The sequence below is a fragment of the Phoxinus phoxinus genome, assembly GCF_949152265.1.
Source record: "Phoxinus phoxinus genome assembly, chromosome: 15".
NCBI classification, from domain to species: Eukaryota; Metazoa; Chordata; class Actinopteri; order Cypriniformes; family Leuciscidae; genus Phoxinus; species Phoxinus phoxinus.
This window is the reverse complement of record NC_136890.1, coordinates 4339012-4363279: the sequence shown is the minus strand read 5'-3', so window position 1 is coordinate 4363279 and position 24268 is coordinate 4339012. Positions and strand designations below refer to the sequence as shown.

Below are 24268 nucleotides of genomic sequence, written 5' to 3'. Positions count from 1 at the left end.
AAGACTTAATTTTACATTTGCATCTCAAATAAATGTACCTTGATTTAATAAACTTGTCTAGATGTTTGTATTGGTGAACAGGACACAGATACTGAGGAAGATATTCATTGTCTGCATTGCATGCATCAAAACTGCACACATTTATGAAGTGTCTGTGTGTGTGTGTGTGTGTGAGTGTGTGTGTGTGTGTGTACTGGGAGAGGTAGGGATTAGGAAGGGAGAACAATTGACACGATAGTTTTAATTGTAAATTAAGTGTGACTGTGATTGTAAAATTGTATATTTTAATGTGTTACTGACCAGCCAAGGGACTACGGGCGGAAAATAGCACTTGTGCTACAACCTGGCACAATGCATCTCTCCTTGTTTTTATAAAAGGTTAATGTTAATTTGTGCATTTTCCCTGTTTAAAAAAAAAAAAAATCTAATAATCTATTAATGTCATGACTATGATTTTAAGACTTTCTGCTCTGATTTAAAACCATTTTAAGGACTTAATGAATATAAGGGTGAATGAAGACTTTTTTAAGATTTGCAGAAACCCTGTAACATCAACAATGCTGAATCATATCAACACTAAGACTTTATTTTTCAGTGTTTATGGAGTATGATGTGTCTGAGAATGCCAGCAGTGTTTCCCAGGTCAAATTACCCCCGACTCTGACCATCGCACCAGTAATCTCTGATAAACTGACAGACACAGTACGTCTGTGTGCATCTAACTATGTGTGTGTTCACCGCTGAGGTCGAGTGATGATCAGCTCGTGATGAAAAAGAGTTTTTGACAAGCTTTAATACGACAGAATCTTACTGAATTTTAAAGACAGCTGACCGGCTCAAACCCCATTATGTTGTAGAGCATCATGCACTTTCATTTGGCCTCTCAAGGACACACACACACACACACACACACACGTATACATGCACGCTTAACACAATCATGTACTTGAGCATTCATCCGTGTTTCCTTAGCAACGGAGCATGAGACACAGAACACATCAGCCGAAACGACACACACACACACAGGAAGTGAGACAGCTGGCTCGATCAGTAATGAAACTGTTGTTGAACTTGTAAGCTGCATGTTGATCCTCAACAGGAAATGGTTATATAGAGTAAATCATAAACACTATGTATAATCTCATGAACAAACTCGCCATCTTCTGGTCACATGTCTGTCAACTGAGTGTGTTTCAAATAATATACCACACTACTCATACTTCCAGTAATGCAGTGTGTGTCTGAAACTCGTCTGTATAATTACAATATCCCAGATGACCAACTACATTACGCTGTGTTGTATACTTTACGTTGTGACTACTTCATGGAATATTGTATCCCATAGTGCAATATGCTCAAATTGACCTTCCTAGTGTGATTCTTTTCTTTTTATTATTCTCATTATTTGTTGGGACTGCCAAATGAATATTTTATAAAACTGGAATAAAAATGCCAAATAACCATATTACTCTCATGTCCAAAAGTTTGGGGTTGGTAAGATTTTTTATTGGTTTTAATAGAATTTTTTATGTGTACAAATGCTGCATTTATTTGATCAAAAGTATAAAGTAAAATAATTCTAATATTCTGAAATATTAGAAAATAGATTTTCTATTTTAATATTTAAAAATGTAATTTATTCCTGTGATCAAAGCTGAATTTTTAGCCTCATTCTGATATCTATTTATTTTATTATCTACTGATCATAAATATATTTACTGTAACTTTTGATACATTTAATGAATCCTTGCTGAATACCAGTATTACAATTTAAAAAGTATTAAATTATTTTAAATAAACCTTACAGACCCCAAACTTGTGTAGAGTATCTCTGAAATCATAATTTGGTAGCACTCAGTAAATTAAACACTATTCTGCAACATTGTTTTAAATGTTAATCCGTTTCATACACAATTTTTGTCTTAAACAGTATGTATAAGAGCATATACTGCACAGTATGCAGTGAGCAGTATGCTATGTAGTATACACAGTAGGGGTTGCAGAGACTAGTCGACTTTAAACTTCGACTCGGCGCAGTAATATCATCATTATCAGGAGTAATATCATCAGGAGTGATGATATTACTGCACCGAGTCGAAGTGCTCCCAGTGCTATTCCGCCATACATTATAGTTATCCTTTTTACCCACTTAGAAAAGCGCCACGTTTTATGTGTGTCACCATACTTGGTCGTGTAACTATTTAAATAGGGAAAACGTGGAGGTGTTCGGTCGCTTCTAACTTCATCTCTGTTTGGATCCTAATGAATGGACTGGGCTAAGCTAAGCGCTATCAAAGTGTCACCGCGCGCCAGAGCGATTAAGTTCACGCACTGAGACGAGAGAGGTATGTATCAACTCGTCTTAGTTAAGGGAAAAACATAGTTTAATATGAAAAAACGGTGGAGTATCCCTTTAATGCTCTGCCATGACGCTGTAAGCTTGACGTTGATGGCCTGTAGAGGGCGCAACAGGATAAGAAATCTTTGAAGTCCACTTTTACGCTCCGTTTCCAACAGTTAAAATGACAGATAAATGTATAACCAGAGAGCGCTCCACAAGATGTGTTTGATTATAACACCTGGATGCTCAAAACTGATCGGGTGAATGCACATTTAAACGGCTTATTGTACAGGTATAAGTTAATAATCGTTTGAAACAAATGCGCTGCAGATCACACACACTAGTGTTGTCAAAAGACCCGGTACTTCGGTACCAAGTCAGTACTAAAAAAATGAAACCTCTTGAGACATGGCGACCGACGGCGCTGCTAATGCGGCGGCTCTGAATCCACTTGTTGACAAGAAAGAAGGAAAGAGCCACATATATTTTGTATTAGGCTAATGTCATGTTGCCATAGTGCGTTTTTTGCGCGTGCAAATTCGTTCTTTCAAATGTAGGCAATCGTATTAATGAATAAATATTAAATATGAATTCAGTTTTGGATTAAATAAAAGCAGGCGTTTAAACACGTTTTATCTCCTGTATAGTTTGGTAACACTACATTAAGATAGCATTCATTAACATTACTTAATGCGTTATCTAACATCAACACATTGAGTGAACAATATATCTTTACAACATTAGTTAATGTTTGTGCATGTTATTTAATACAAACACTCACTTTGCATTAAATAATGTTAACTTTTGATTTTAAAAAATGTATTAGTACATTTGTAAATGAACCCCAAGGAGAATAATTGCTACAGTATATAACTATTGTTTATTGTTAGGTCATTTTATCCAATGTTATCTAACAAATGGAATCTTGTTGTAAAGTGTTTTTAATACTACAGTTTCTATCTTTGTAACCAAATACACTTTATATGTAAATGTAATCTAAATTGATTTCTGTTCTGCCTTAAATTATAACATTGTTTAAATGAATACATTTTTAGCTAACTGTGATTTGTATATATGTGCATTTCTGAAATGCATAACTTAGACAGTTACCTTATGATAACAGATCACTCTGAATTGTAATGTGGACTTTTCTGTAAAGCTGTGTATTGTGAGAAGCGCTATAAATAAAGGAAATGAATGTGTCACTGCATTAGATACAGTACCTGTGTGGGGCAAAAAGGCCATGCTTGCTATTGGCTGGCTAGGCGTCTTGCGCTGCTGCGATTGGTCGGGTTGGCAGTAGATCTGTGATGGAGTGGTGTGTGTTTGTGTCTGGATGAGCAGTGGCCGAGGGGTCTTGCTCAGCTTGGCCTCCCCGTCCTGCGCTGGTGTGTGTGTGTGGAGGCACGGCGTGGAGAATGATGCTGGGAAGAAGATGTCTCGCTGGTCTTTGCTAAACTTGGGAGTGGTTGGCGCATCACTGGAGCTCTGTAAACAGACGGGACAGAAAACAGTGCCATGAGTTGACGTGCTCAGTGCTCTTCCAATACTTCAATGGAGCCAAAGAGAAAGTGATAGAAGAAGAAGAGAAAAATAAGTGAAAATTGAGTGAAATAAGTTCTCTTTACTTCTCTAAATCTGCCATACCTCTGATTTCTGGTCAGGTCATTACAAAGTAATATTTTTATTGCAGGATTAACGGAGTTATATTACATCGGGCAACATGTCATTTGTAAATGTTTAATTAAAGAGAAAAGCAAGTAAGTTAAATCAATCTGGTTGTCATATTGATGTCACATGACTTCAACAGTGTCTATTTACAATGTGATTTTGCAGTGTTGAGTATTGTAGCCAATCACAGGCATTTCTGTTGAAAATAATGACCAATCAGAGGATTTACTCAGTATCGTTCACAATACTGAATAAGTTCGTTTAGTGCAAGTTTACTAAGTTTTACATGCACACAAATCCTCTCATTATAACAAACAAACCAGACACGATGTAAATTGATTCATTGTGAAGTTTAGGCGGATTCATTGAAGTTTTCGCACTCAATGAGTTTGCACTGAACGGACTGAGCTTCAGTGATTATAAATGAAGCGCTCTTTACTCGCTGCCTGTCTGTGTCATTTCATTCGCAATTTGAAGAAAAGTGTGTTTCATGAGGCTTTGTGACTTTTCCTACAAATATATACTTCCCACTTCAGTACAAAAAGTGAAAAAAAAAACAGACAAAACATTTTTTATAATAGCTATTTGATATTCTCTACCAATAAATCCAAACGAAAAAAGTGAGAAAAACCTATGTTAGGGAGTGGAAATGGCTAATGAGACAAAAGTATTCTGCTGCCACCTACAGGTTATAGTGGTAATTTTGTCTCTTTTTTTATTTTAAAATAAATTGTATTCCACCAAGTGTTAGTTTTCCTACTGTGAACTTAGTTTTACAAATTCAGACAATCTTTGAATGATGAAGAAAAAATATTTTTAGTCATCACATTAAAAATAACATTTTAATTGGATAATATTAGATTATTGAGCTTTAAGTGCAGGAAAAAAGTTGTGTGAAGTACTTCTATAACGGTCTAATTTGCTTTGTTATGATCAAAACTAACACACACTTGTCGACACATTGAGGGAGTCAAATTTTATGACGTTTCCTTTTGCTTTTACCTTGGCTTTTAGTGAAATGACACGACTGATTTTCACAATCAATAACACACAAATATCATCATAAATAAGTATAATAAAGCAAATACAATTAAGCAAGCAGCACTTTAACTCTTAGAACTGGTATAACAGCAATATAGCTACTAAAACACCAATCGATGAGCAGGAAACACACTTGTTGAGCAAATATCCATGCAACAAACTTAATCATCCACTCAGCCGCATCTGTGAGGCCTACCTGTGATCTAGTGTTTCGCTTTGCCCTGCCAACAACCCTTCATCAAGATGGACGATTCAGTACACGCACAGCAGAAAAGCATGTGAACAGGCAAACAAACTATACAGCTCTGGGTCCTGTGTGTGTGTGTGTGCGTGCGTGTGTGTGTCTTGAGAGAAGCACTCAGGGACAAGCTCACCTCACGGCTCCACAAACAAACTACACGACAACAGAACCAGCTGTTGCCATAGCAACAGATCCAAACCGCAGCCAATAGCTGATCAAACGTCCACGCACTTTGCTCTCTCTCTGAAGAGTTGGACTGGTGCGGATCACGTCTTTTTGGTTTTGTGCACTAATGTCCAATAAAAGCTTCCCGTGGGAAGGAAACTGCAGCTTATGATAAAAGAGAGAACTCGATGTTGATTGCAAATGTAAAACTAGGACAGAAGACAACACTCCCAAGTTTCTAAGGTCCCTTCTGAGATGTTTTTGTGCATTTGATCATGCGGCAGATCAATTATTGATTCAAAATATAGTGTCATTTTTTTTTTTACATATTCTGTGTAGTTTCTCACTGCCTGTAGGCTAGGGAGTTACAGGTGGTTGCCAAGGCGTTGCTAGGAAGTTTCTGAGTTTTTTTTTTAAAACAAGTTGTTACATCGTATAGATTTCCGAGTGGTTGTTAGATGGTTTCTTATTTTCCCAAGTCAAAAGAGCCCACAATCAAAAATCTGTGAAATCTCTATGACTTTAGTCCCTCATTAAATGTAAAGCATTAGCAAAAAAAAACTTTGGGGTAATTTCACATGTGCAAAAACAAACAAACTTGAATCTGATGCAAAATTTCCGCAATACACAAAATTTCAGATAGCGTGGATTCCTAATGAGATACATCAATGACTAATATATATATACACTGAACAAAATTATAAACGCAACACTTTTGTTTTTGCCCCCATTTTTCATGAGATGAACTCAAAGATTTAAGACTTTTTCTATGCACACAAAATAACTATTTCTCTCAAATATTGTTCACAAATTTGTCTAAATCTGTGTTAGTGAGCACTTCTCCTTAGCCGAGATAATCCATCCGCCTCACAGGTGTGGCTTATCAAGATGCTGACTAGACAGCATGATTATTGCACAGGTGTGCCTTAGGCTGGCCACAATAAAAGGCCACTCTAAAATGTGCAGTTTATCATTTTGTTCAGTGTATATATCAAGATGGTGCACTTGTATATTGAGTGAATTAGCAGCACCAACCCAAATTTTCAGAAGCGCTGGTTCCTGAAGTGCCGAAATTCCGGTCACCAGCCGATCTAGGGATGGGCAACGATTAATCGCGATTAATCACATCCAAAATAAAAGTTTGTGTTTAAATAATATATATATGTGTACCAGTAGCGGCGCCAGGATTTTGATTGTAGGTGGGCCTCCAGAAAACTGGATGGGCCAGTTAAAATAAGCCAAATAGTCCCCTTCATCTCCGTTTCAGCGCTTTTCTGAGGACAGCGACCACGTAGCCTACCTACGCAACACGTTCTAATGAAAGTGCGTATGATCGTATCTATACCACGAATTGTATTTCTCGTGTCATTTATACGCCAAAAATGTTTTTGGTTTTTTTGCTTGCGCATGACACACAGTTTTCGCGTGCATATGGTACGCACTTTATGGCGTGTAATAGGCAGGCACTCCGCACCCCTAATCCTACCCAAGGGGTTTACAGTGCGTATATGCACGCAAAAACATGATTAAATGGCATGAGAAATAAAACTCTCTTGTGTCACTGTCCTCTTGTCTTGGCAGTAAACATAACTTCATTGATCTCTTTTGAACGTTCAATAGGCTACACAAAAAGACTGAAACGGAATTATATATTTGGAGGGTCTGTTTCTCTCTCTCCATTTATTTACCAATCATCTTTCTTATAAATTCAGAATGACAGAAGAACATATCGTCGACATGAAATAACAGCAGCATTGAAACTGACACAACTGCTAAACACAAACAGCAGGAAAAAACGATACAAATCAATGCACAACTATTCAATACGAATAGAAACAGACTCTCTTAATCCAAATGTGCATTTCTCTAGGCCTAGGCGCATTCACTGCTATATTATTCTATTTATTAAACGTGTAGAATACTTTTCCAAACCGTTACATACAATATTATAAATATTATATTATTATAAATTCAGAAATTCATGAGATAAAAAACAAACATATTTGAATAACTTTTAAAATGAGGTGAAGTTGAACATGGAGCAGTTTTTCCCGTGTACGGGGATGGAAAACCCGGAGTGGAGTCAGAGCTGAGTGATTACAGAACGCTTAGAGTGGAGAGAGGAAAGTGTTTTCGCTCCACTCCAGGCTTTGATCACATCCCCCTCAGTAATGTAAATAGGCTACACTTCATCTTTCCTTAATTTAAGACCTATTCAAACTGAAATTAAGACATTTATTACACTATTTGAGAAACGTAAGCATATTTACGGCCTTAAAATTATGAAAAGTGAATAAAAAAAATTAGGACAGGCGGGAACCCTGCAATTAACAGAAATCCGTCGTAGCGGCGGAGAACTTTAATCCCTGATACAGACAGCCTTTGCGGGCGGCCTAACCTTACTTGCCTTGCTGGTGTGAGGGGGTGGCTACTGGAGGACTTGTTGGGGAAAGGGCGGCCGAGCAGGACGGAGTTTCCTCCTCCTGGTCCAGCTCCTCTGAGCATTTTTTGCTGAATTGAAATGAAAATAAGCTGCTTTGTTTTGTTTTGCGTTTCATATTAGCTACTGTATGTGTCTGTCTCATTGAGCTTGCTTGAAAAGCTTTCGCGCTAAAGTCATTCATTTCATTGGATCGCTTGATGGTGACGATGCAGCCTGTGGGCAGGCTTAAGAGTCCACACGTGGGGTAGAAGCCGCTGATTGGCGCTTTCACTCAAAGCTTTCCTCTGGCTGCTTATTGGATGAACTGGGTCAAAATGGGTGGGCCCGGACCTAAAATTGGTGGGCCCAGGCCCACCCGGGCCCAATGGTAGCGCCGCGGCTGATGTGTACTTACTTATATATATATATATGTATAATTATTTTCTATATATAAATACACACATATGCATATATATATTTAAGAACTATTTGCATGTATATATTTATACTAGGGCTGTCAAAAGATTAATCGTGATTAATCGCATCCAAAATAAAAGTTTGTGTTTACATAATATATGTGTGTGTACTGTGTATAATTATTATGTATAAATACACACACATTCATGTATATATTTAAGAAATATTTGCATTTATATACTGTATATACATTTATATTATATATAAATATTTTATATATAAATGTAACCAATTTTTAATTTTTAATTTAAATATATACATGATTGTGTGTGTTTATATATATATATATAAATAATTACACACAGTACACACACATATGGCGCTTTTCCACTGCATGGTACGGTACGGTTCGGTACGGCACGGCACGCTTTGGCGCTTTTCCACTGCATGGTACGGTTCGGTTCGGTACGGCTCACTTATGGCGCATTTCCACTGCATAGTACGGTACGGTACGGCTCGCTTCGGCTCGCTTTAAATGGTACCACCTCTGTTGAGGTTCCAAGCGTACCGTACCGATACTAAATGTGACGTGAAAACACTGCAGATCACTGATAGGTCAGACAGAATCGTCACTTCAGCGTCATTGTATTTGCTACACGAGACACTAAACCCGCTAGATTTAAATAGCCAGACAACAGCAAACGCGGTAGCACCTGTTTTTTTAGTTTTTACTTGACAAAAAAAGTTAAAAAAAAAAGCAAACAAGAAATGGCTGAATCGTGGTCAGTGGACGAGGTGCAGACGTTCCTCTCGTTGGTTGCCGAGGAGCGGAAGTAGCACAGCTCTTAGCCGCACACGGCTACCACCGGACCTACAATAACGATCAGTCCCACCCACTTTGAAACGGTACTAACTGCAGTGGAAAAGCAACCGAGCTAAAGCGAGCCGAACCGTTCCGCGCCGAGACGAACCGTACCGAGCCGTACCATGCAGTGGAAAAGCGCCAATATATTATGTAAACACAAACTTTTATTTTGGATGCGATTAATCGCGATTAATCTTTTGACAGCCCTAATTTATACATAATTTATATTATATATAAATATTTAATATATAAATAACACATTTTTCTTAAATATATACATGCATGTGTGTGTATTTATATATAGAAAATAATTATACACATACATATATTATTTAAACACAAACTTTTATTTTGGATGTGATTAATCGCGATTAATCGTTTCCCATGCTATCGCTTGTTTCTGCTTCTTCTTCGCCTGTGTTTTGATCCAGAGATGCTGTACTCTTTCAGAAGATGTGTAATAGCGCCCCCTACCGTATAACAGTGAAAACATTGAATTCCGGAAAATTCAGTCAGTGGCGGGGAAAAAGTTCAAAGTGTTGATTATATATATTACATATTTAAGTTCAGGTTTATTGCTAAATATGCACATAGACACAAATATGTAAGTACTTTGAGAGTGTGTAGAGAGATTGACTCGATTACATTATTTGCAGTGCTTCATGGGAGTGGGCAGAGTTATTTTGATTGTGGCAACTCTGATTGGTGGAATTTTCTGTGAAGCATCATGGGTAATGTAGTTTTTCACCACGAATTCAGCTGTTTAACAGGATTATTTTAAGAATAAATTGAAATAATGCTGACTGACAGTTTCAGCAGAAGCATCAACTAACAACCTGGTCTGTCTTTAAACGTTTACAAGTTATTGTTTAAAAAAACAAAAAACTATTTCACGAATCACAATGGGGAAAATTAATGAGATTTTACTTCCGGAACCCGACTGATGCCCTCTATTACAACTACTACACCAAACAGAGGCATCCATAACTTACATACCGTCTTTATTTCCAAGCTGACTTAGTTTTTGAGGCTTGAGGTTTAGATTATACTATTAGGGGGAGGAATCAGGATTCAGGTTTCCCAAATGAGATGTCTGGTCTAGCCCACGGCACAGAGATTATTTACCAGAAAAACACAGTTTCATCTCTCAACCACAATATCTGAACCATTTGTCAACACGGCAACATGCATCTGTCCTCAACCTGCACGTTTTGACCACTAGGGGGCCAAATGGTCACACTAAAGCAGAGGCTATTCTTGAACCGGGGCTAATGGAGAGAGGTGAAGAAATGAAGGACTACACCACAGAAGGTGTTTCATTTAACTGAGGGCTTCAGTCACACATGTGTAAAGTTATCCTGCGTGGAGCGCTGGCACAATCCTGTAACTATGGAAACAGTGTGTTATAACACAAGCAGCACAACCATGTGTTCGGCCATGTGAGGGTGTGTGCTTAAATATGGGTTAACCTCTTAACATACTGTACACAAAAGAGAATTAGACCACAAAGTGATAAGCCAATGAGGCTTTGTGTCAGTTTTGATTTTATCAAACAGAAATGTGAGCGTGACCTGCAATTTGCAATTTCTGCAATTTCGTTGAGAAAGCCGATGACTGATACAGTAATTATGGTTCACTCAGAAACACGCAGCGGACAGATATCAGCAAGCTGGTAAGTATTAGTTTCATACACTCACCAACACTATTTTTTTCCCCCACTTTGCATTTGGCAAGCATTCATTTTGGGTGTCCCACCAAAAGATGGCGTCGCTAACTCGCGCAGTGTTGTCAGAAGCTATATCATGAAATGCATAAAAGTATTTGAAAATAAAGCACATTTTTCCCCCCATCAGATTTACGGCATTCACGTGGTAAACACATATGGGTATGAATACGGAAAAAAAAACATCCCGGAATAGTGACGCTTGCCTTATAAATAAACATCACGAATTGAAGTCATAGTTACCATGGTAAATGTTTTCAAGGGCCGTTAGCATTCATATGCTGTTGTTCACAGTGAGGTTTTTTATTCCCATGCACAGAATAAAACACTTTCACGTGTACCTGTGAAAAAAAAAGCCAGTTCTCGTATGCGAGTTTGCAATAGTGAAATATGTTTGCTCTCTGTTGGCTTCTGATATCTCTAATAGCCCCAGAATGACTCAATCGACAACAAACAAAACCATTCATAACCCCTCAAAACATCAGCAGCTCGTCCCGTAGCCTTAAATCTCCCTCATTTCACCTGCAGACGGAGAGAGTGAGCGAGAGACTCTTTATGAGTGAGCATTAGACAGCACAAAGAGACACAAACCCACTGACAGGAAGTTAATGAACTCCAAACATGTTAATGGACCTTCAGCAATTACAGCAATTGAGGAATTACAGAGGCTTAAATGTGTGTGAATGCTGCACGTGAGCTTCAGGAGCGACTGGCTTTATGTCGAGGGGTGATGTTTCAGCCTCGGACGTCACCGTTGGATAATCAGGGCTCCAGACTGCGACCAAATGGACACGTTTTACGACCTTTTTGCGTGTAAGTTTAGTTAGAGGTCGCACTGGTGCAAACACCACGTTGCACAACTGCAGAGGTGGACAGTAACAAAAGTACATTTACTTGAGTACTGTACTTAAGTACACTTGTTGAGTATCTGTACTCTACTTGAGTATTATTTTTTCTGGAAACTTTTACTTTAAAAGTTACAAATGTAACCTCACTACATTTGAAAGACAAATATCTTACTTTTTACTCCACTACATTTCTGTCAAGCTCCTTAAGTAGAAAGTAGTAACGTCAGGGATGATTTGGATCGCATTTTGGTTGGAAATTAAAGTCTGGTTGTCGTCAGAACTCGACTGATGTTGGTTTCTGACGTCAACCGATTTCAACCACAATACAACGTCTGTCCAACATTGGAGATTAACGTCAATCTGACATTGGATTCTGACATCAACATGATTTTCAACGTTGGGTTTGGTCCTCTTAATGCGAATTTTGTCATTGTTTTGGAGCTTATACAGTAAGACTAACATATTCATACTAAAAGCCAAAAAACTGGGAACAGCCATTTGTGTGTCCGAAACCATTGTGGACGTTATTGAGTACACTTGTTCAATCCCACGACTGGAACTGTGTTCTAGAAATACATGTGATATTGATATGAGGGTATGCAGGCAGAGATTCAGAGGCATACAGGACTGTAAGTATTACATACAACAATGCAACAATAATAAATCAATGCATTGACATTTACTTTTATACTTAATTACTTTTAAAGGGGAGTACTTCTGTACTTTTACTAAAGTAAAAATCGGTCTTTACAACTTTTACTTGTAACAGAGTAATATTTGACCAGTATATAAGTAAGGAAGTTGTGTACTTTGTCCATACGAGCTGCCATTTCTGTGGCATATGAAAAACGCTAAAATGGCAAACGAAATGAAAGCGGAACGTAACCGAGCTTCAAGACGAGCTCAGAACAGGTTTACTCGTGGACCGATCTCGGTCACCAACACCATTGCTGCACAGTGCTGGGAGATCCAGTGAGAAAGCGTTTCAATTTGCTGTAGTATTAATAACATCACTGCGAGAAGCATTCAAATTTAGCACAGAATCCTCTGATACACTCTTAAAAATGCTGGGTTGTTCCAACCCAAATTTGGATTAAATATGGACAAACCCAGCCGTTGGGTTAAAAAAAAAAAAAAAAAATGTAACCCAATGGCTGGGTTTGTCCATACAGGTGAAACTGGAAAAAATTTAATATCCTGCAAAAAAGGTCATTTATTTCAGTAATTCAACTTAAAATGTGAAACTAATATATTATATAGACTCATTACATGCAAAGTGAGATATTTCAAGCCTTTATTTGTTATAATTCTGATGATTATGGCTTACAGCTTATGAAAACCAAAAATCTTTAAAAAAAATTGGGGGTTCATCATAATCATCAAAATTATAACAAATAAAGGCTTGAAATATCTCACTTTGCATGTAATGAGTCTATATAATATATTAGTTTCACATTTTAAGTTGAATTACTGAAATAAATGAACTTTTGCATGATATTCAAATTTTTCCAGTTTCACTTGTACATTTACCATATTTTAAAGGGGTCATGACATGGTTTTTTTATTTTTATTATTATGTTCCCTTAGGTGCAATTATAGTATTACTATAGTTTTTTTTACAAAAAACTTTTAAAATGTAGTGATTTATGACCTTTTCCCACCCTGTTTCTCATCCTCTGAGTCAAACAGTCTGTTTTGGGGGTGTTTCCCCTTTAAGAGTTCAGTGTTAACGCCCACTGTTATGATTGGCTAACGTCAGTGCCTATGCATCAATTATTAACGCCCCCAGCCAGAACGTTTGCGGATTCGGCGTAACTGTTTAGTAGCGGGTGATGCATGCGAAGCGATGGCTCTTGCAATGATAAAACCTTATTATGTTTGAGCCGGAATCAGAGGAAAATGAACCATCACCACAACAACGAAGACTGGATCAGCCCGTGTCCACATGGAAAGTGAAACTATTTTGAATTAATAAAAAAAAATTAACCCGAGACACTTGAAAACGGATTATTGTTGCATAATTATCCTATAGCTTCATTTGCTAACAGTTTAACATTATTTAACTAATTCCAATGAAATGATAGGGTGTACGACGGACAGAAATGCATGCACAGGCCATCTTTGAAGATGCAGCATTGATAAAGGCAACATTTTTAATTTTCTATCACATGTAGGCCTACTAGAAAGGCGACATATTTTCAAGATTCTCTTATACAAATGTGTTTATATTAGCCATGGTAAAAAGTAAGTTTGCGTCGTCGTTGTAGAGCCCAGAATAGTCGTCACGGACTTATCTTTGAGCAACAGTTTTCTGGCAAAGCCAAGCATCATATTGGGATTTTTTCCTCAAAACAGTCATCCTTATAATGTATAGAACACTGCCGTGACTGGGACGTCCGCAAAAAATAAAGTGCATCCATTTTTCCCTGACGACTGGATCTTTCAGCGTATTTAAAAGGTAGTTTAAAGTTTTAAATACATTACTTACAGTTTGCGTCGTCGTTGTTGAGCCCAGAATAGACGGCACGGACTTATCTTTGAGCAACAGTTTTCTGGCAAAGCTCAAAACAGTCATTCTTAAAATGTATAGAACAAACGCTTAAACTAACACTGCCGTGACTGAGACGTCCGCAAAAAATAAAGTGCATCCATTTTTCCCTGACGACTGGATCTTTCGCAGCGTATTCAAAGATGTTGTTTGTCCACAGCCAGGAACAGCACATCTGCGGCGTCGTAATCTCCCTGTACACAGAGCAGACCCACTCGCTGTCCGTCGACTGAACACTTGTGAGGCGCGCGGGCGCGACAACGATACGAAGTGAGCGTAGTTGTCTTGCGCTTAAAGCGTAACTGTCTTCTGCTGGAGGCGGTCATATGCAAACGCTGGTACGTCACTTCGTACCGTGACGTCACTTCTTACCATGGATCCAGAACGAGCTGTATTTAGAGCTTGATTAAATAAATGATTCGTTTATAATGGGGAGGACGTCTTAAGCTATGAAACTTGCAGGACGTTTTAATGGTACAAAGACCTCTTATATACCAAAAGATCAAGGCAAATTTGGTTTCTCATGTCATGACCCCTTTACTACCCCATTATGTGCCCCATAAAAAAAGCAGCAAATTTCGACTCAAATTTCACACAGACCTATCGTATGACTTCAGAAGAATATAGTGTGAAAGCTGTAGAGATATTATTATGGTGCTTTTTGTCATTTTTGGAGCTCCGTTCACTTTTATAGATCTTTTGTGCCCAAAATCTCATTTTGTTTTCCAGACAGAAAGTCATATGAGTTCTGAACGACATGAGTGTGAGTAAATGACGACAGAAACTCGAGCTCCGGGGGAAAATCCCTGTAATAAATGTACTGCAAGTCACTTTGGATAAAACTGTGAGCCAGATGACTAATGAGTAATCAGTAAAAAAATTGGATACAGAGAAACCCTTTGAAAACACACACACACACACACACACACACAGGTGAGTTATGATCGTACAGTGACTGATTGCATGGCTGTGTCTGAATTCAGTCATGTTTCATTTGTCTCGAGCAGGTTTGGTGCTCTGCGGTATATTACATACACAGAAGTGATCTGATGAGCACCCCAACCCACTCTCTCTCTCTCTCTCGCTCAAACCAAAGCATGAACCCACGCTTCCCACCGACAGCGGTGTTCCTGTCTGACTGACTGCTTCACAGAGCCGTGACTTCTGAGGTAAACAACAAAGAAAGAAGACCTGCTGAATAAACAAACCTCAGACAGTCTGAGGAAAGAGGATGAGTTCAACGACTCTCTATACTAATGCTGTGAGCAGGGCACGACGGACAGACCAGCAGAGAGTCACTGTCCTCCGCTTGTTTACAGTCAGTGACTGAGAAATCAGTGAGAAAGTACGTTCTCAGACCAATAACTCCTTTATTTCATTCTTAAATTGATCTATTTTCTGACTGGCATATCACAATGGTGTCATTATGATGCATATTAAACAGTGTTCAACTCAATCCAACAGAGCTTTGTTATAATAAAAGCTAAATAAAAATATATATATAAAAATTTGGGAGCAAAACTATAAGGCGGGTGTCATGTTGGAACCATAAATCACCATTTATACCGTATATACACACTACTAAAGTTTGGGGTCAGTACGATTTTTTATTTTTTTGGGAGAAATTAATATTTTTATTCAGCAAGGATGCATTAAATTAATCAAAATTGACATTTAGAATATTAAAAAAGTTATTTTAAAATTTCTTTCAATTAATTAAAGAATTTTCCACAAAGATATGAAGCAGCACAACTGTTTTCAACATTGATAATAATCATAAATTTTTCTTGAGCAGCAAATCAGCATATAAGAATGATTTCTGAAGAATCGTGTGGTTTTTAAATTGTCATATTTCACAAAATTACTGTTAGTTTTTACTGTATTTTTGATCAAATAAATGCCGTCACGGTGAGCAGAAGAGACAATGATACACCTCAGTTTTAGTTTGAAACTAAAGGTTTATTTATATGTATGTTTTAATATTTAATAAACCATATGTTTTGAGAAATATATGTGAAATATATTTTTAAACTGTGAGAAATACATGTCTCAGAATATGCAACTTTTTGAGAGATTCTGTAATTTGTCAACTAATAAAAGTTAATTGTCATTTTAGCAGCCATCGGCTCACTTCTCATTTTGTTTTTTATTCTGGATCCCTGCAATACATATTTTTGTTGTGGTATTCAATGTTTCTCTTTCATCACATAAAACACAGAAGATTACACAGGGACTGTATTTACACTGGCGAGAAAAGGAATATTATTGTTTAGTACCGGCATTCAAATAAGGAAAAATAGCTCTGACATTATCTAACAACATTCGCCTAATCATATCGATGCACATAAACAAGACAGCGGCGTTATATAGTGCGTCCCTCGCTGCGATGGAGTAATACACACTAATGGTGGAGCAACATGATCGACCTGTCGCTTATCAGACAGAAAACAATGTAGTAATGTCGTATTAGAGCAAAGTAAGCCGCAGAGAAGATGAAGAGACAGCGATGTGAAATGAAAGCGATTGAGTCGGGGGAGTTGAGTGGGTGAGAGATGGAGAGAGTAAAAGAGAGAGAGATGAGACACACACACACACACACACACACACACCAGGGGCTCGTGTACGTTTTGCCCAGACTAGTTTCAGTGCACTAATGAACGGCTAATGAAAAGAGAGAACGCTCTTCTCTTACAGGAGCGAACGAGAGCTGGACATCAGTGTGTGTGTGTGTGTGTGTCTGGATCAACATTGAGCCCTCTCACACACTCTGAGTGTGTTTGGAGTGGCATACACTCGTGAAAATGTACCGTGGTGAACTCCGTTTCTGCCAGAATACCAGTTACACTACAGCTATTGTTACTCTGTCAAACTTTGCTAATCTGACATTCATTCGGTAAGATTGTCATGTTTTTATTCTCTTACGCTCATCAAGCTGCATTCATTTAGTTCAAATACAATACAAACTAAATTTGTGAAATGTTTTATTATAATACATTAATTTTTTTTAGTTATTCCTGTCAAGGCCAAGCTGAATTTTTAGCAGCCATTATATTTAATATTTTCATTTTTTGAGCAAAAAGTGCTACATTGTTTTTCAGGGTTCTTTGATGAATAGAATATTCAAAAGAACAGCATTTGATTGAAATCTTTTGTAACATTAAAAATGTCCTTACTGTCACTTTGATCAATTCAATGCAACCTTGCTGAATAAAAAATAAAAAAAAGTATTCATTTCTTTAAAGAAATGTTACTGACCTCAAACCTTTTGTTGGTATCCTGTGGAGCAGTGACCAGAAGTGAAACGCAGTAAACACTTGACAGTGTGAGGGATGAACTGAAGAATTAAGCTATATTTCAACATCTTTTTGAGACTAATTAGAAAATCAGAAAATCATTCATTAAAAAATTTATTTCCTAAGAAATAATTAAAGGGGTGGTAAAATGCCATTTTCACAAGATGTAAAATAAATATCTGATGTCCCCAAAGTGTGTGTGTGAAGTTTGAGTACAAAATACCCCACAGATATTTTTATATAGCATGTTAAAGTTGTCACTTTTTGAGGGTGAGCAAAAACGCACCATTTTGTGGCTGGCCCTTTAAATGCAAATGAGCTGCTGCAGGGGGCGGGGTTTCAAGAGCTCGTGTGTGTTAGCAGCTGTGATTACCTCACGCAGAAACACTAAAATGACAGAAACTGTTCTGCCTTTAATGTTAAAACGGAGTCAGACAAAGATGGAGAGACTCAAGAAGAAGTGACAACATGTAGAAGCAACAGGACGTCTCTGAATGGTTAGTTGATGTATTTATGTTGCTGATGTGGAGTTAACTATCTTCAATTAGCATATTCTGTCATGCTAATCTATAAATCGCTCGTATAGGAACTGTTGTGAGATGCACACAGAGTGACTTTCTATTGCATGTGAAAAGACGGATGCTAAAGTTTGAGCTGACTCACAAATGTGCTCGACTACAACAACTCTCCCTCTTCTCAACATGGACTGTGTGTTAAGGAGGCGGGGCTTATGTACATTTTAGGGTTGCTGATGTCACTAACCCAGGAGGAATGTCGTGTAGTCTCTACCAGCCGTTTGTTGTAGTCCTTTTCTTTAAAAGCAAATATCTTCCTTTGCTTTGAACTTTGAGCGTTGTAACTTTGCAGATGTTGTTTATGATCAAACACAACATTACACACTAACTAAAGTTAGAAAAGTGAAGTCATACTCAACCACCCCTTTAAAACTGAAAGATTTACTTCAACAAATCTTAACAAACAAAAACCTGGATGTGGAAAAGTTTATATTATAAAGTATATACCGGTATATATATTAAAATATAATAATAATAATAATACATCGATTAATTAGTATATTAAAAGATAACATTAAAATATGAATATAAAAGAATTTTACCATTTTATTTTAATGTATTAAAATAAATATTATATAAATACAAAGGCTAATAAAAAACAGTGTCCATAATTTAATGTTTTGTGTCTCAAGAATCGTCATTTTTAGTGCATCACTACAAACCATATCAACAATGATGCGTTCTGCTATCCGACTATCTGTTTATTTTGCATAATGCATACAGTTGTGTTAGCCATTTTTAAATAGTAGATAGTATTTAGTATGTAGTGAGTATGCAGTAATCAGTATGTTAATAATCTTTCCCAAACACAGCCTCTGTCTCTCAACAAAAGTTTTCATTATTTGAACAGCGAGAGAAATGGAGGGATACTAGCAAACGCTGCATAATTAATGCATCTAATACATGGCTCAGAAAGACAGAGATGTGTGAGTGTGTGTGTGTGTGTGTGTGTGTGTGGGAGAGGAGAGAGAGGGAAGCAGAAATGGGTAACACTGTATCCAAATGTGAAAACATCCAGCGAGTCTGCTGTGTTTGCAATGGAGAGAAAACTGGATTTGCATTCCAGAGGGAAAAGCAGGAGTGTGTGTTATTTCCTGGAGGGAGACAGAGAGAGTGTGTGTCCTACCTGTCTTTGTGCCGACGTTGCCATTTGAATCTGGCAGAACTTCACAGCTTGATCCAGTGCTACATCCTCATCCACCTTCAGAGACACACAAATATGAGACATAACATGAGCATTATCATTCATCACAACCATATGAGAGCAGCCACGAGAGTTTGTAATGATGCATCATGTTCACCGTCATTCCAGTTTTACAAACCATTGACACTTTTGTTGAACTCGGAAAAATAATTTGCGAACTCTGAATTTTATATAAAGTTGTGATGTAGAAAACATTTCATCAATTCCTGTCATTTGATTATAGTCAGTGTTAGCTTTGTACTTTCTTAAAATGTGCAAACGAAATAATTTAATGTAGTTTCTACCATCATATAAATACCAAAGGTGCACACACACGGATCCATTTTATGGCATTATAAGCATCGGCATAGAAATGAGTCATTTCTGAGTCTGATGATATAGTTCAGAGAAGCATTATCTTGTCATCTTGTAATTATGGTAATTCAGTCGCACTGTGAATAGAAGAGTTTTAGAGTGGAAATGCAATAAAAACAGGAACTTTGTTGCTCTTTTGGAAAAAAGACGAACACATTCACGACACAAAACTCCCACTTCAGCACTTTAACATATGACTGCCCACGTTCACAAATAAGCGTACCTTGACAGAGGTGTTGTTACTCATTTCATGAGCTGAGTGTAGTGAATCATTCAGCGAGGTCATTCACGGTGAGAGTGTCTTAAAATATACAGTTCAGGACCGAATTACAACTATTACAATCCATTACAACTGACTTACGACTGTTTTGATGCATGTGACTCTCCATCACAGGCCAGGGGGTAATCCTCCCATGTTCCCAAACACAAATGAAGATATTTAGGTAACACTTTACAATAAGGTTTCATTAGTAAACTACAGTAGATGTCATGAACTGACAATGAACAACACCAAGAGCATTTATTAATCTTCGTTAATGTTAATCTTAACATTACTAATACGCGTTTACAAGCTAAAGTTGTGTTAACATTAGTTAATGCACTGTGAACTAATGTAATAAATGCTGTAAACATGTATATTGCTCATTATTAGTTCATGTTTACTAATGCACTTACTTAACCAATTTAATATGCTTTCAATTTGTATTATGATCATTCTCATCTTATTTCTGTTTGTACAGTGCCGTATTATTTAAGAATTTACTTGTTTACAGTTATCCTGTACAGAGTTTACTTAAAGTTTTCTTCATATAGGAATTACTTGAAGTTTCCTGTACTGCATTCAATCCAAGTTGTCCTTGTATATTTTACTTCTTTATATAATTTACTTGAAGTTAGCTTTAAAGCCACTCCTCCTCATATGTTCATATGCTGTTTGTAATGTTAATAAAATGAGACCATATTGTAAAGTGTTACTGATATTTTTACTGAAACACGAGAGATTTCTGTCCCTTCATTGAAAGTCTCTTCCACCAAAATGTTGACACTTCAAGCTCATAAAGTAATAATAAAATAAACTCTCTTTTTATTTTGGCTTAAAATATGTTCAGTAGGCTACATCATGTATCAAACTATCAAATCGTGACAAGAGTGTACCGTTACACCCCTACTATCAGCAAATACTAACACTTGGTGCCTTAAGCACGAGCTCGACTCGCTCTAAAAAGTGTAAAATAACATTTCAATGAATTTTGAGAGCAAACACGAAGCAAACCCAGACCATCCTCCAGAAAACAAACGCTCACTAGCCAGTGTGTGTGTGTGTGTGTGTGTGTGTTAATGTGATTTATGAGGACACAAATCTGTATAATGACATGTGTATTACACTGGTATTACAACTTAAACGTGGTTTATGAGGACATTTCATGAGTCCTCAATTCAAATAGGTTAAAAAACATAAAAAACTGTTTTATTAGAAATGGAAAAATGCAGAATGTTTCCTGTGATGGGCAGGTTTAGGGATAGGGGCAGCGTGTGTGTGTGTGTGTGTGTGTGTGTGTGTGTGTGTGTGTGTGTGTGTGTGTGTGTGTGTGTGTGTGTGTGTGTGTGTGTGTGTGTGTGTGTGTGTGTGTGTGTGTGTGTGTGTGTGTGTGTGTGTGTAAGCTGCCAGAAAAGCTCTCAGAAATCAGTTTATGATTTCTGGCAGAAGAGACCCACGCTAATGAAGGACCATAATCAGACCATCTACAAATATGGAATAAAAGCCAGTGTACACTGTACACACAAACACGGGCCGAGGTCCCGAGAGGATGCAGTAGGAACAAATAATCTGTACCACAGCTATGATATGCCAAAATTTGCAGATGGCATTATGGTGTCCTGAAAATGAACAAGTCAAAACAAAGTTCTGTCCGTATGAAGCACCAAATAAAGTAAATATTCGAGTTCAGAGTAGTATAAACAAAACCAACCAGCAGAATGCTTCAGAAGACTTGTAATGCGAGTACTTTTGTCTCATTCCGAACCCAGAGTCACTTTCATGGAAAAGTGGAGTCAAGATCAGGGCTCTGAACCGGTTCAAGGAACGAAACATAAACAAAAAGTAAATCAAATGTAATTGTACTGAACAGAAACGCTTATTTGAAATGACCACTAACCGGTTAATAAAGTTATTTTATCGTTCCGTTTAATATTTTAATTTTGGGAGTCAACCACTCAAATGAATGAATTAAAAAGGTCTGGCCTATGCTAATGTGCTAATGCTAATGCCCACGCAAGTCACTAGGCAAGTCACTGGCATTCGCTTTTGGATGTCAGGAGTTTGTCCCGAGGACACTGTCTGTCCCACTCTGGATCTGCCATAACCACTCGCTAACGTGTGGTTGTGACGTATGACGACTCAAACTAGCGCACGACCTCAACGTCATCGTTCTCAGACACTCCCTCTGTTCGCTGATTGGACCGGTAAAAAATTTCCCGGAGAAAACCCAAGAATACACCGCAATCCCAGACGTAGTTCTGAAGGAAAATGAAAATTGAGCGGACGTACGTAGGATGGCGGAGCCAGGCTACATTTTCCGTTGTGTTGCGACTTAACCAATCAGATCAACGTGTGATCGTCAACCAGTGGATCTCTGAGCTGAGTGAGTGAGTGGAGGCGGGGCTCATTTGCATATTCATAGAACTGCGTATACTAAATGAGGCAAGGGTGTTGAGATGCATTCAAGATATTCTAAGGCTAAAAAAAGAAAATATGTAATTTTGGTGATCAAAGATTAGTTTTAAGGGATAAAATGATTGACTACAGGGGTACTTTTTTCCCCTAAATACTATAAAAATTAGCATTGTGTGCTCCATCGAGTCAAACTAGTTTGGAAAAACATGACGGTGAGTAAATTATGTTAGCTATCCCTTTAAACCATGGCAAACAGGCTGATTAGGCAAGTTCTGAAGCGCTCATTGATTTTTTGGATCCTCCAAAACTTGACACACAGAGGCTGATGGGTTATAGAACAAAATGACCTAAAAAGACCTCTCACTGGAGTGCTTGTGGTCATGGCAACCGGAGGAGCCGGCTGAGATCGGGCATCCCTGGTGTCTGTTTTATATCATATAGCTGGAGCACGGTGCTCTCTTTAAACAGTGTGTGGGAGAGAGACAGAGACAGAGACAGAGACACCTTCACTAATCCTAACCATTACTACATAATCTACCTTTAAGATATTAGAAATAATCGCATTTCTGTGACTGAACGCTCAGGAAGAGAACTCAGGGTGATTGTAGGCAGTGTTGGGGTAACTCATTACAAATAACTTGAGTTAAGTAATCAGATTACTTTTTCAAGTAACTAGTAAAGTAACAAATTATGTTTTCAATTTACAACAAAATATCTAAGTTACTTTTCAAATAAGTAAAACTAGTTACTTTTTCACAATTATTGACTGACAGCTCTCCTGTCCCCATGTTGAGAGAAATAAAGTGATGTGTTGTGTGTGTGTGTGTGTGTGTGTGTGTGTGTGTGTGTGTGTGTGCGCTGTGTAAACATGATGGTTATTGTAGTTCTAGACTAAATGTGAACATGCATTTACTCATCTCACTTGCACGAAAACATTCAGTATTCCTTAAAATGAATAAAAACAGTAAAATGCAATATCAGAATTTTATCAGAAACTATATTAAATGACACGAACATACTTTATGTATTTAATCTCACATTATTAATCAATGTCTTTGCTGCTGAACTTCAATTATCTAATTCAACCATAATAATAATTTACTTTTTTGGCTACATTTATTTACTTTAATAAGCCATTACTTTAGATTAGATTTAGAAATAAGAGAGTTGAACTTCCTTCTCTTGTATCCTATTGTTCTTTAATCCAGAAGAGCAGCAGAGCTGAACGGTTAGTTTGAGCGGCGCCCTCTACTGTACAGGAGTAAATATGCATTTCCCTCAGCCTGAGGCTTATTCATTTCACTTTTGGTGTGAAAGGGCCTTAACATTTGCCCAAAAATTACTTTTTTTTATATTAAAAAACAAAAAAGCAAGCCCAGCCCAGGTGAGAAAAAGTTACGCAAAAGTAATCTAACGCATTACTTTTTATAAAAAGTAACGCTATTAGTTCCTTTTTTGGGGGAGTAACGCAAAATTGTAATGCATTACTTTTAGGTGACTCGAACCCTGGACAGCAAATGCCCAGTTAGCATACTCGCTAATGCTAACGTTAATCTACTCCTTTAGCCATTTCTAAAACTCACTTCAAGTTGTGCTACACTCGATCCAGCAGTGTGTAGAGTCATTTGTGTTGTTTTTGGTGCAGGTTTAGGGCTGGTATGCATGTGTGTGTACGGGAGTTGATTATTAGGACTTGTTTCTCCGGTTGGTGTGGTGTGAGATTTCAGGAGTGTGACTCAAAAACACTGCACAACAACCACTCAGACGCACAAGACGACATTCTCAGCAGCAGCACACACGACCTACAGAGTTTGAGCAGTTAAAAACAACATCTGATGATGAAGCCTGACGTGTCCAGTGTTACTCACTCTTTATTTTCCCCACAT

At 37.6% G+C, this 24268-nt stretch overlaps 1 protein-coding gene across 5 annotated transcripts in view; it reads right to left on the bottom strand.

Moving 5' to 3' along the window:
• The window catches only part of cabin1 (calcineurin binding protein 1), a 139639-nt gene that overhangs the window by 5926 nt on the left and 109445 nt on the right, over positions 1-24268 (bottom strand). For all 5 annotated transcript variants that reach the window (XM_079637527.1, XM_079637528.1, XM_079637525.1 and 2 more), the window contains 2 exons: positions 19277-19351; positions 3565-3829 (listed from right to left, as the gene is read on the bottom strand). In XM_079637527.1, coding sequence (XP_079493653.1) covers positions 3565-3829; positions 19277-19351 — 340 coding nt within the window. The remainder of the gene's footprint in view (positions 1-3564; positions 3830-19276; positions 19352-24268) is intronic.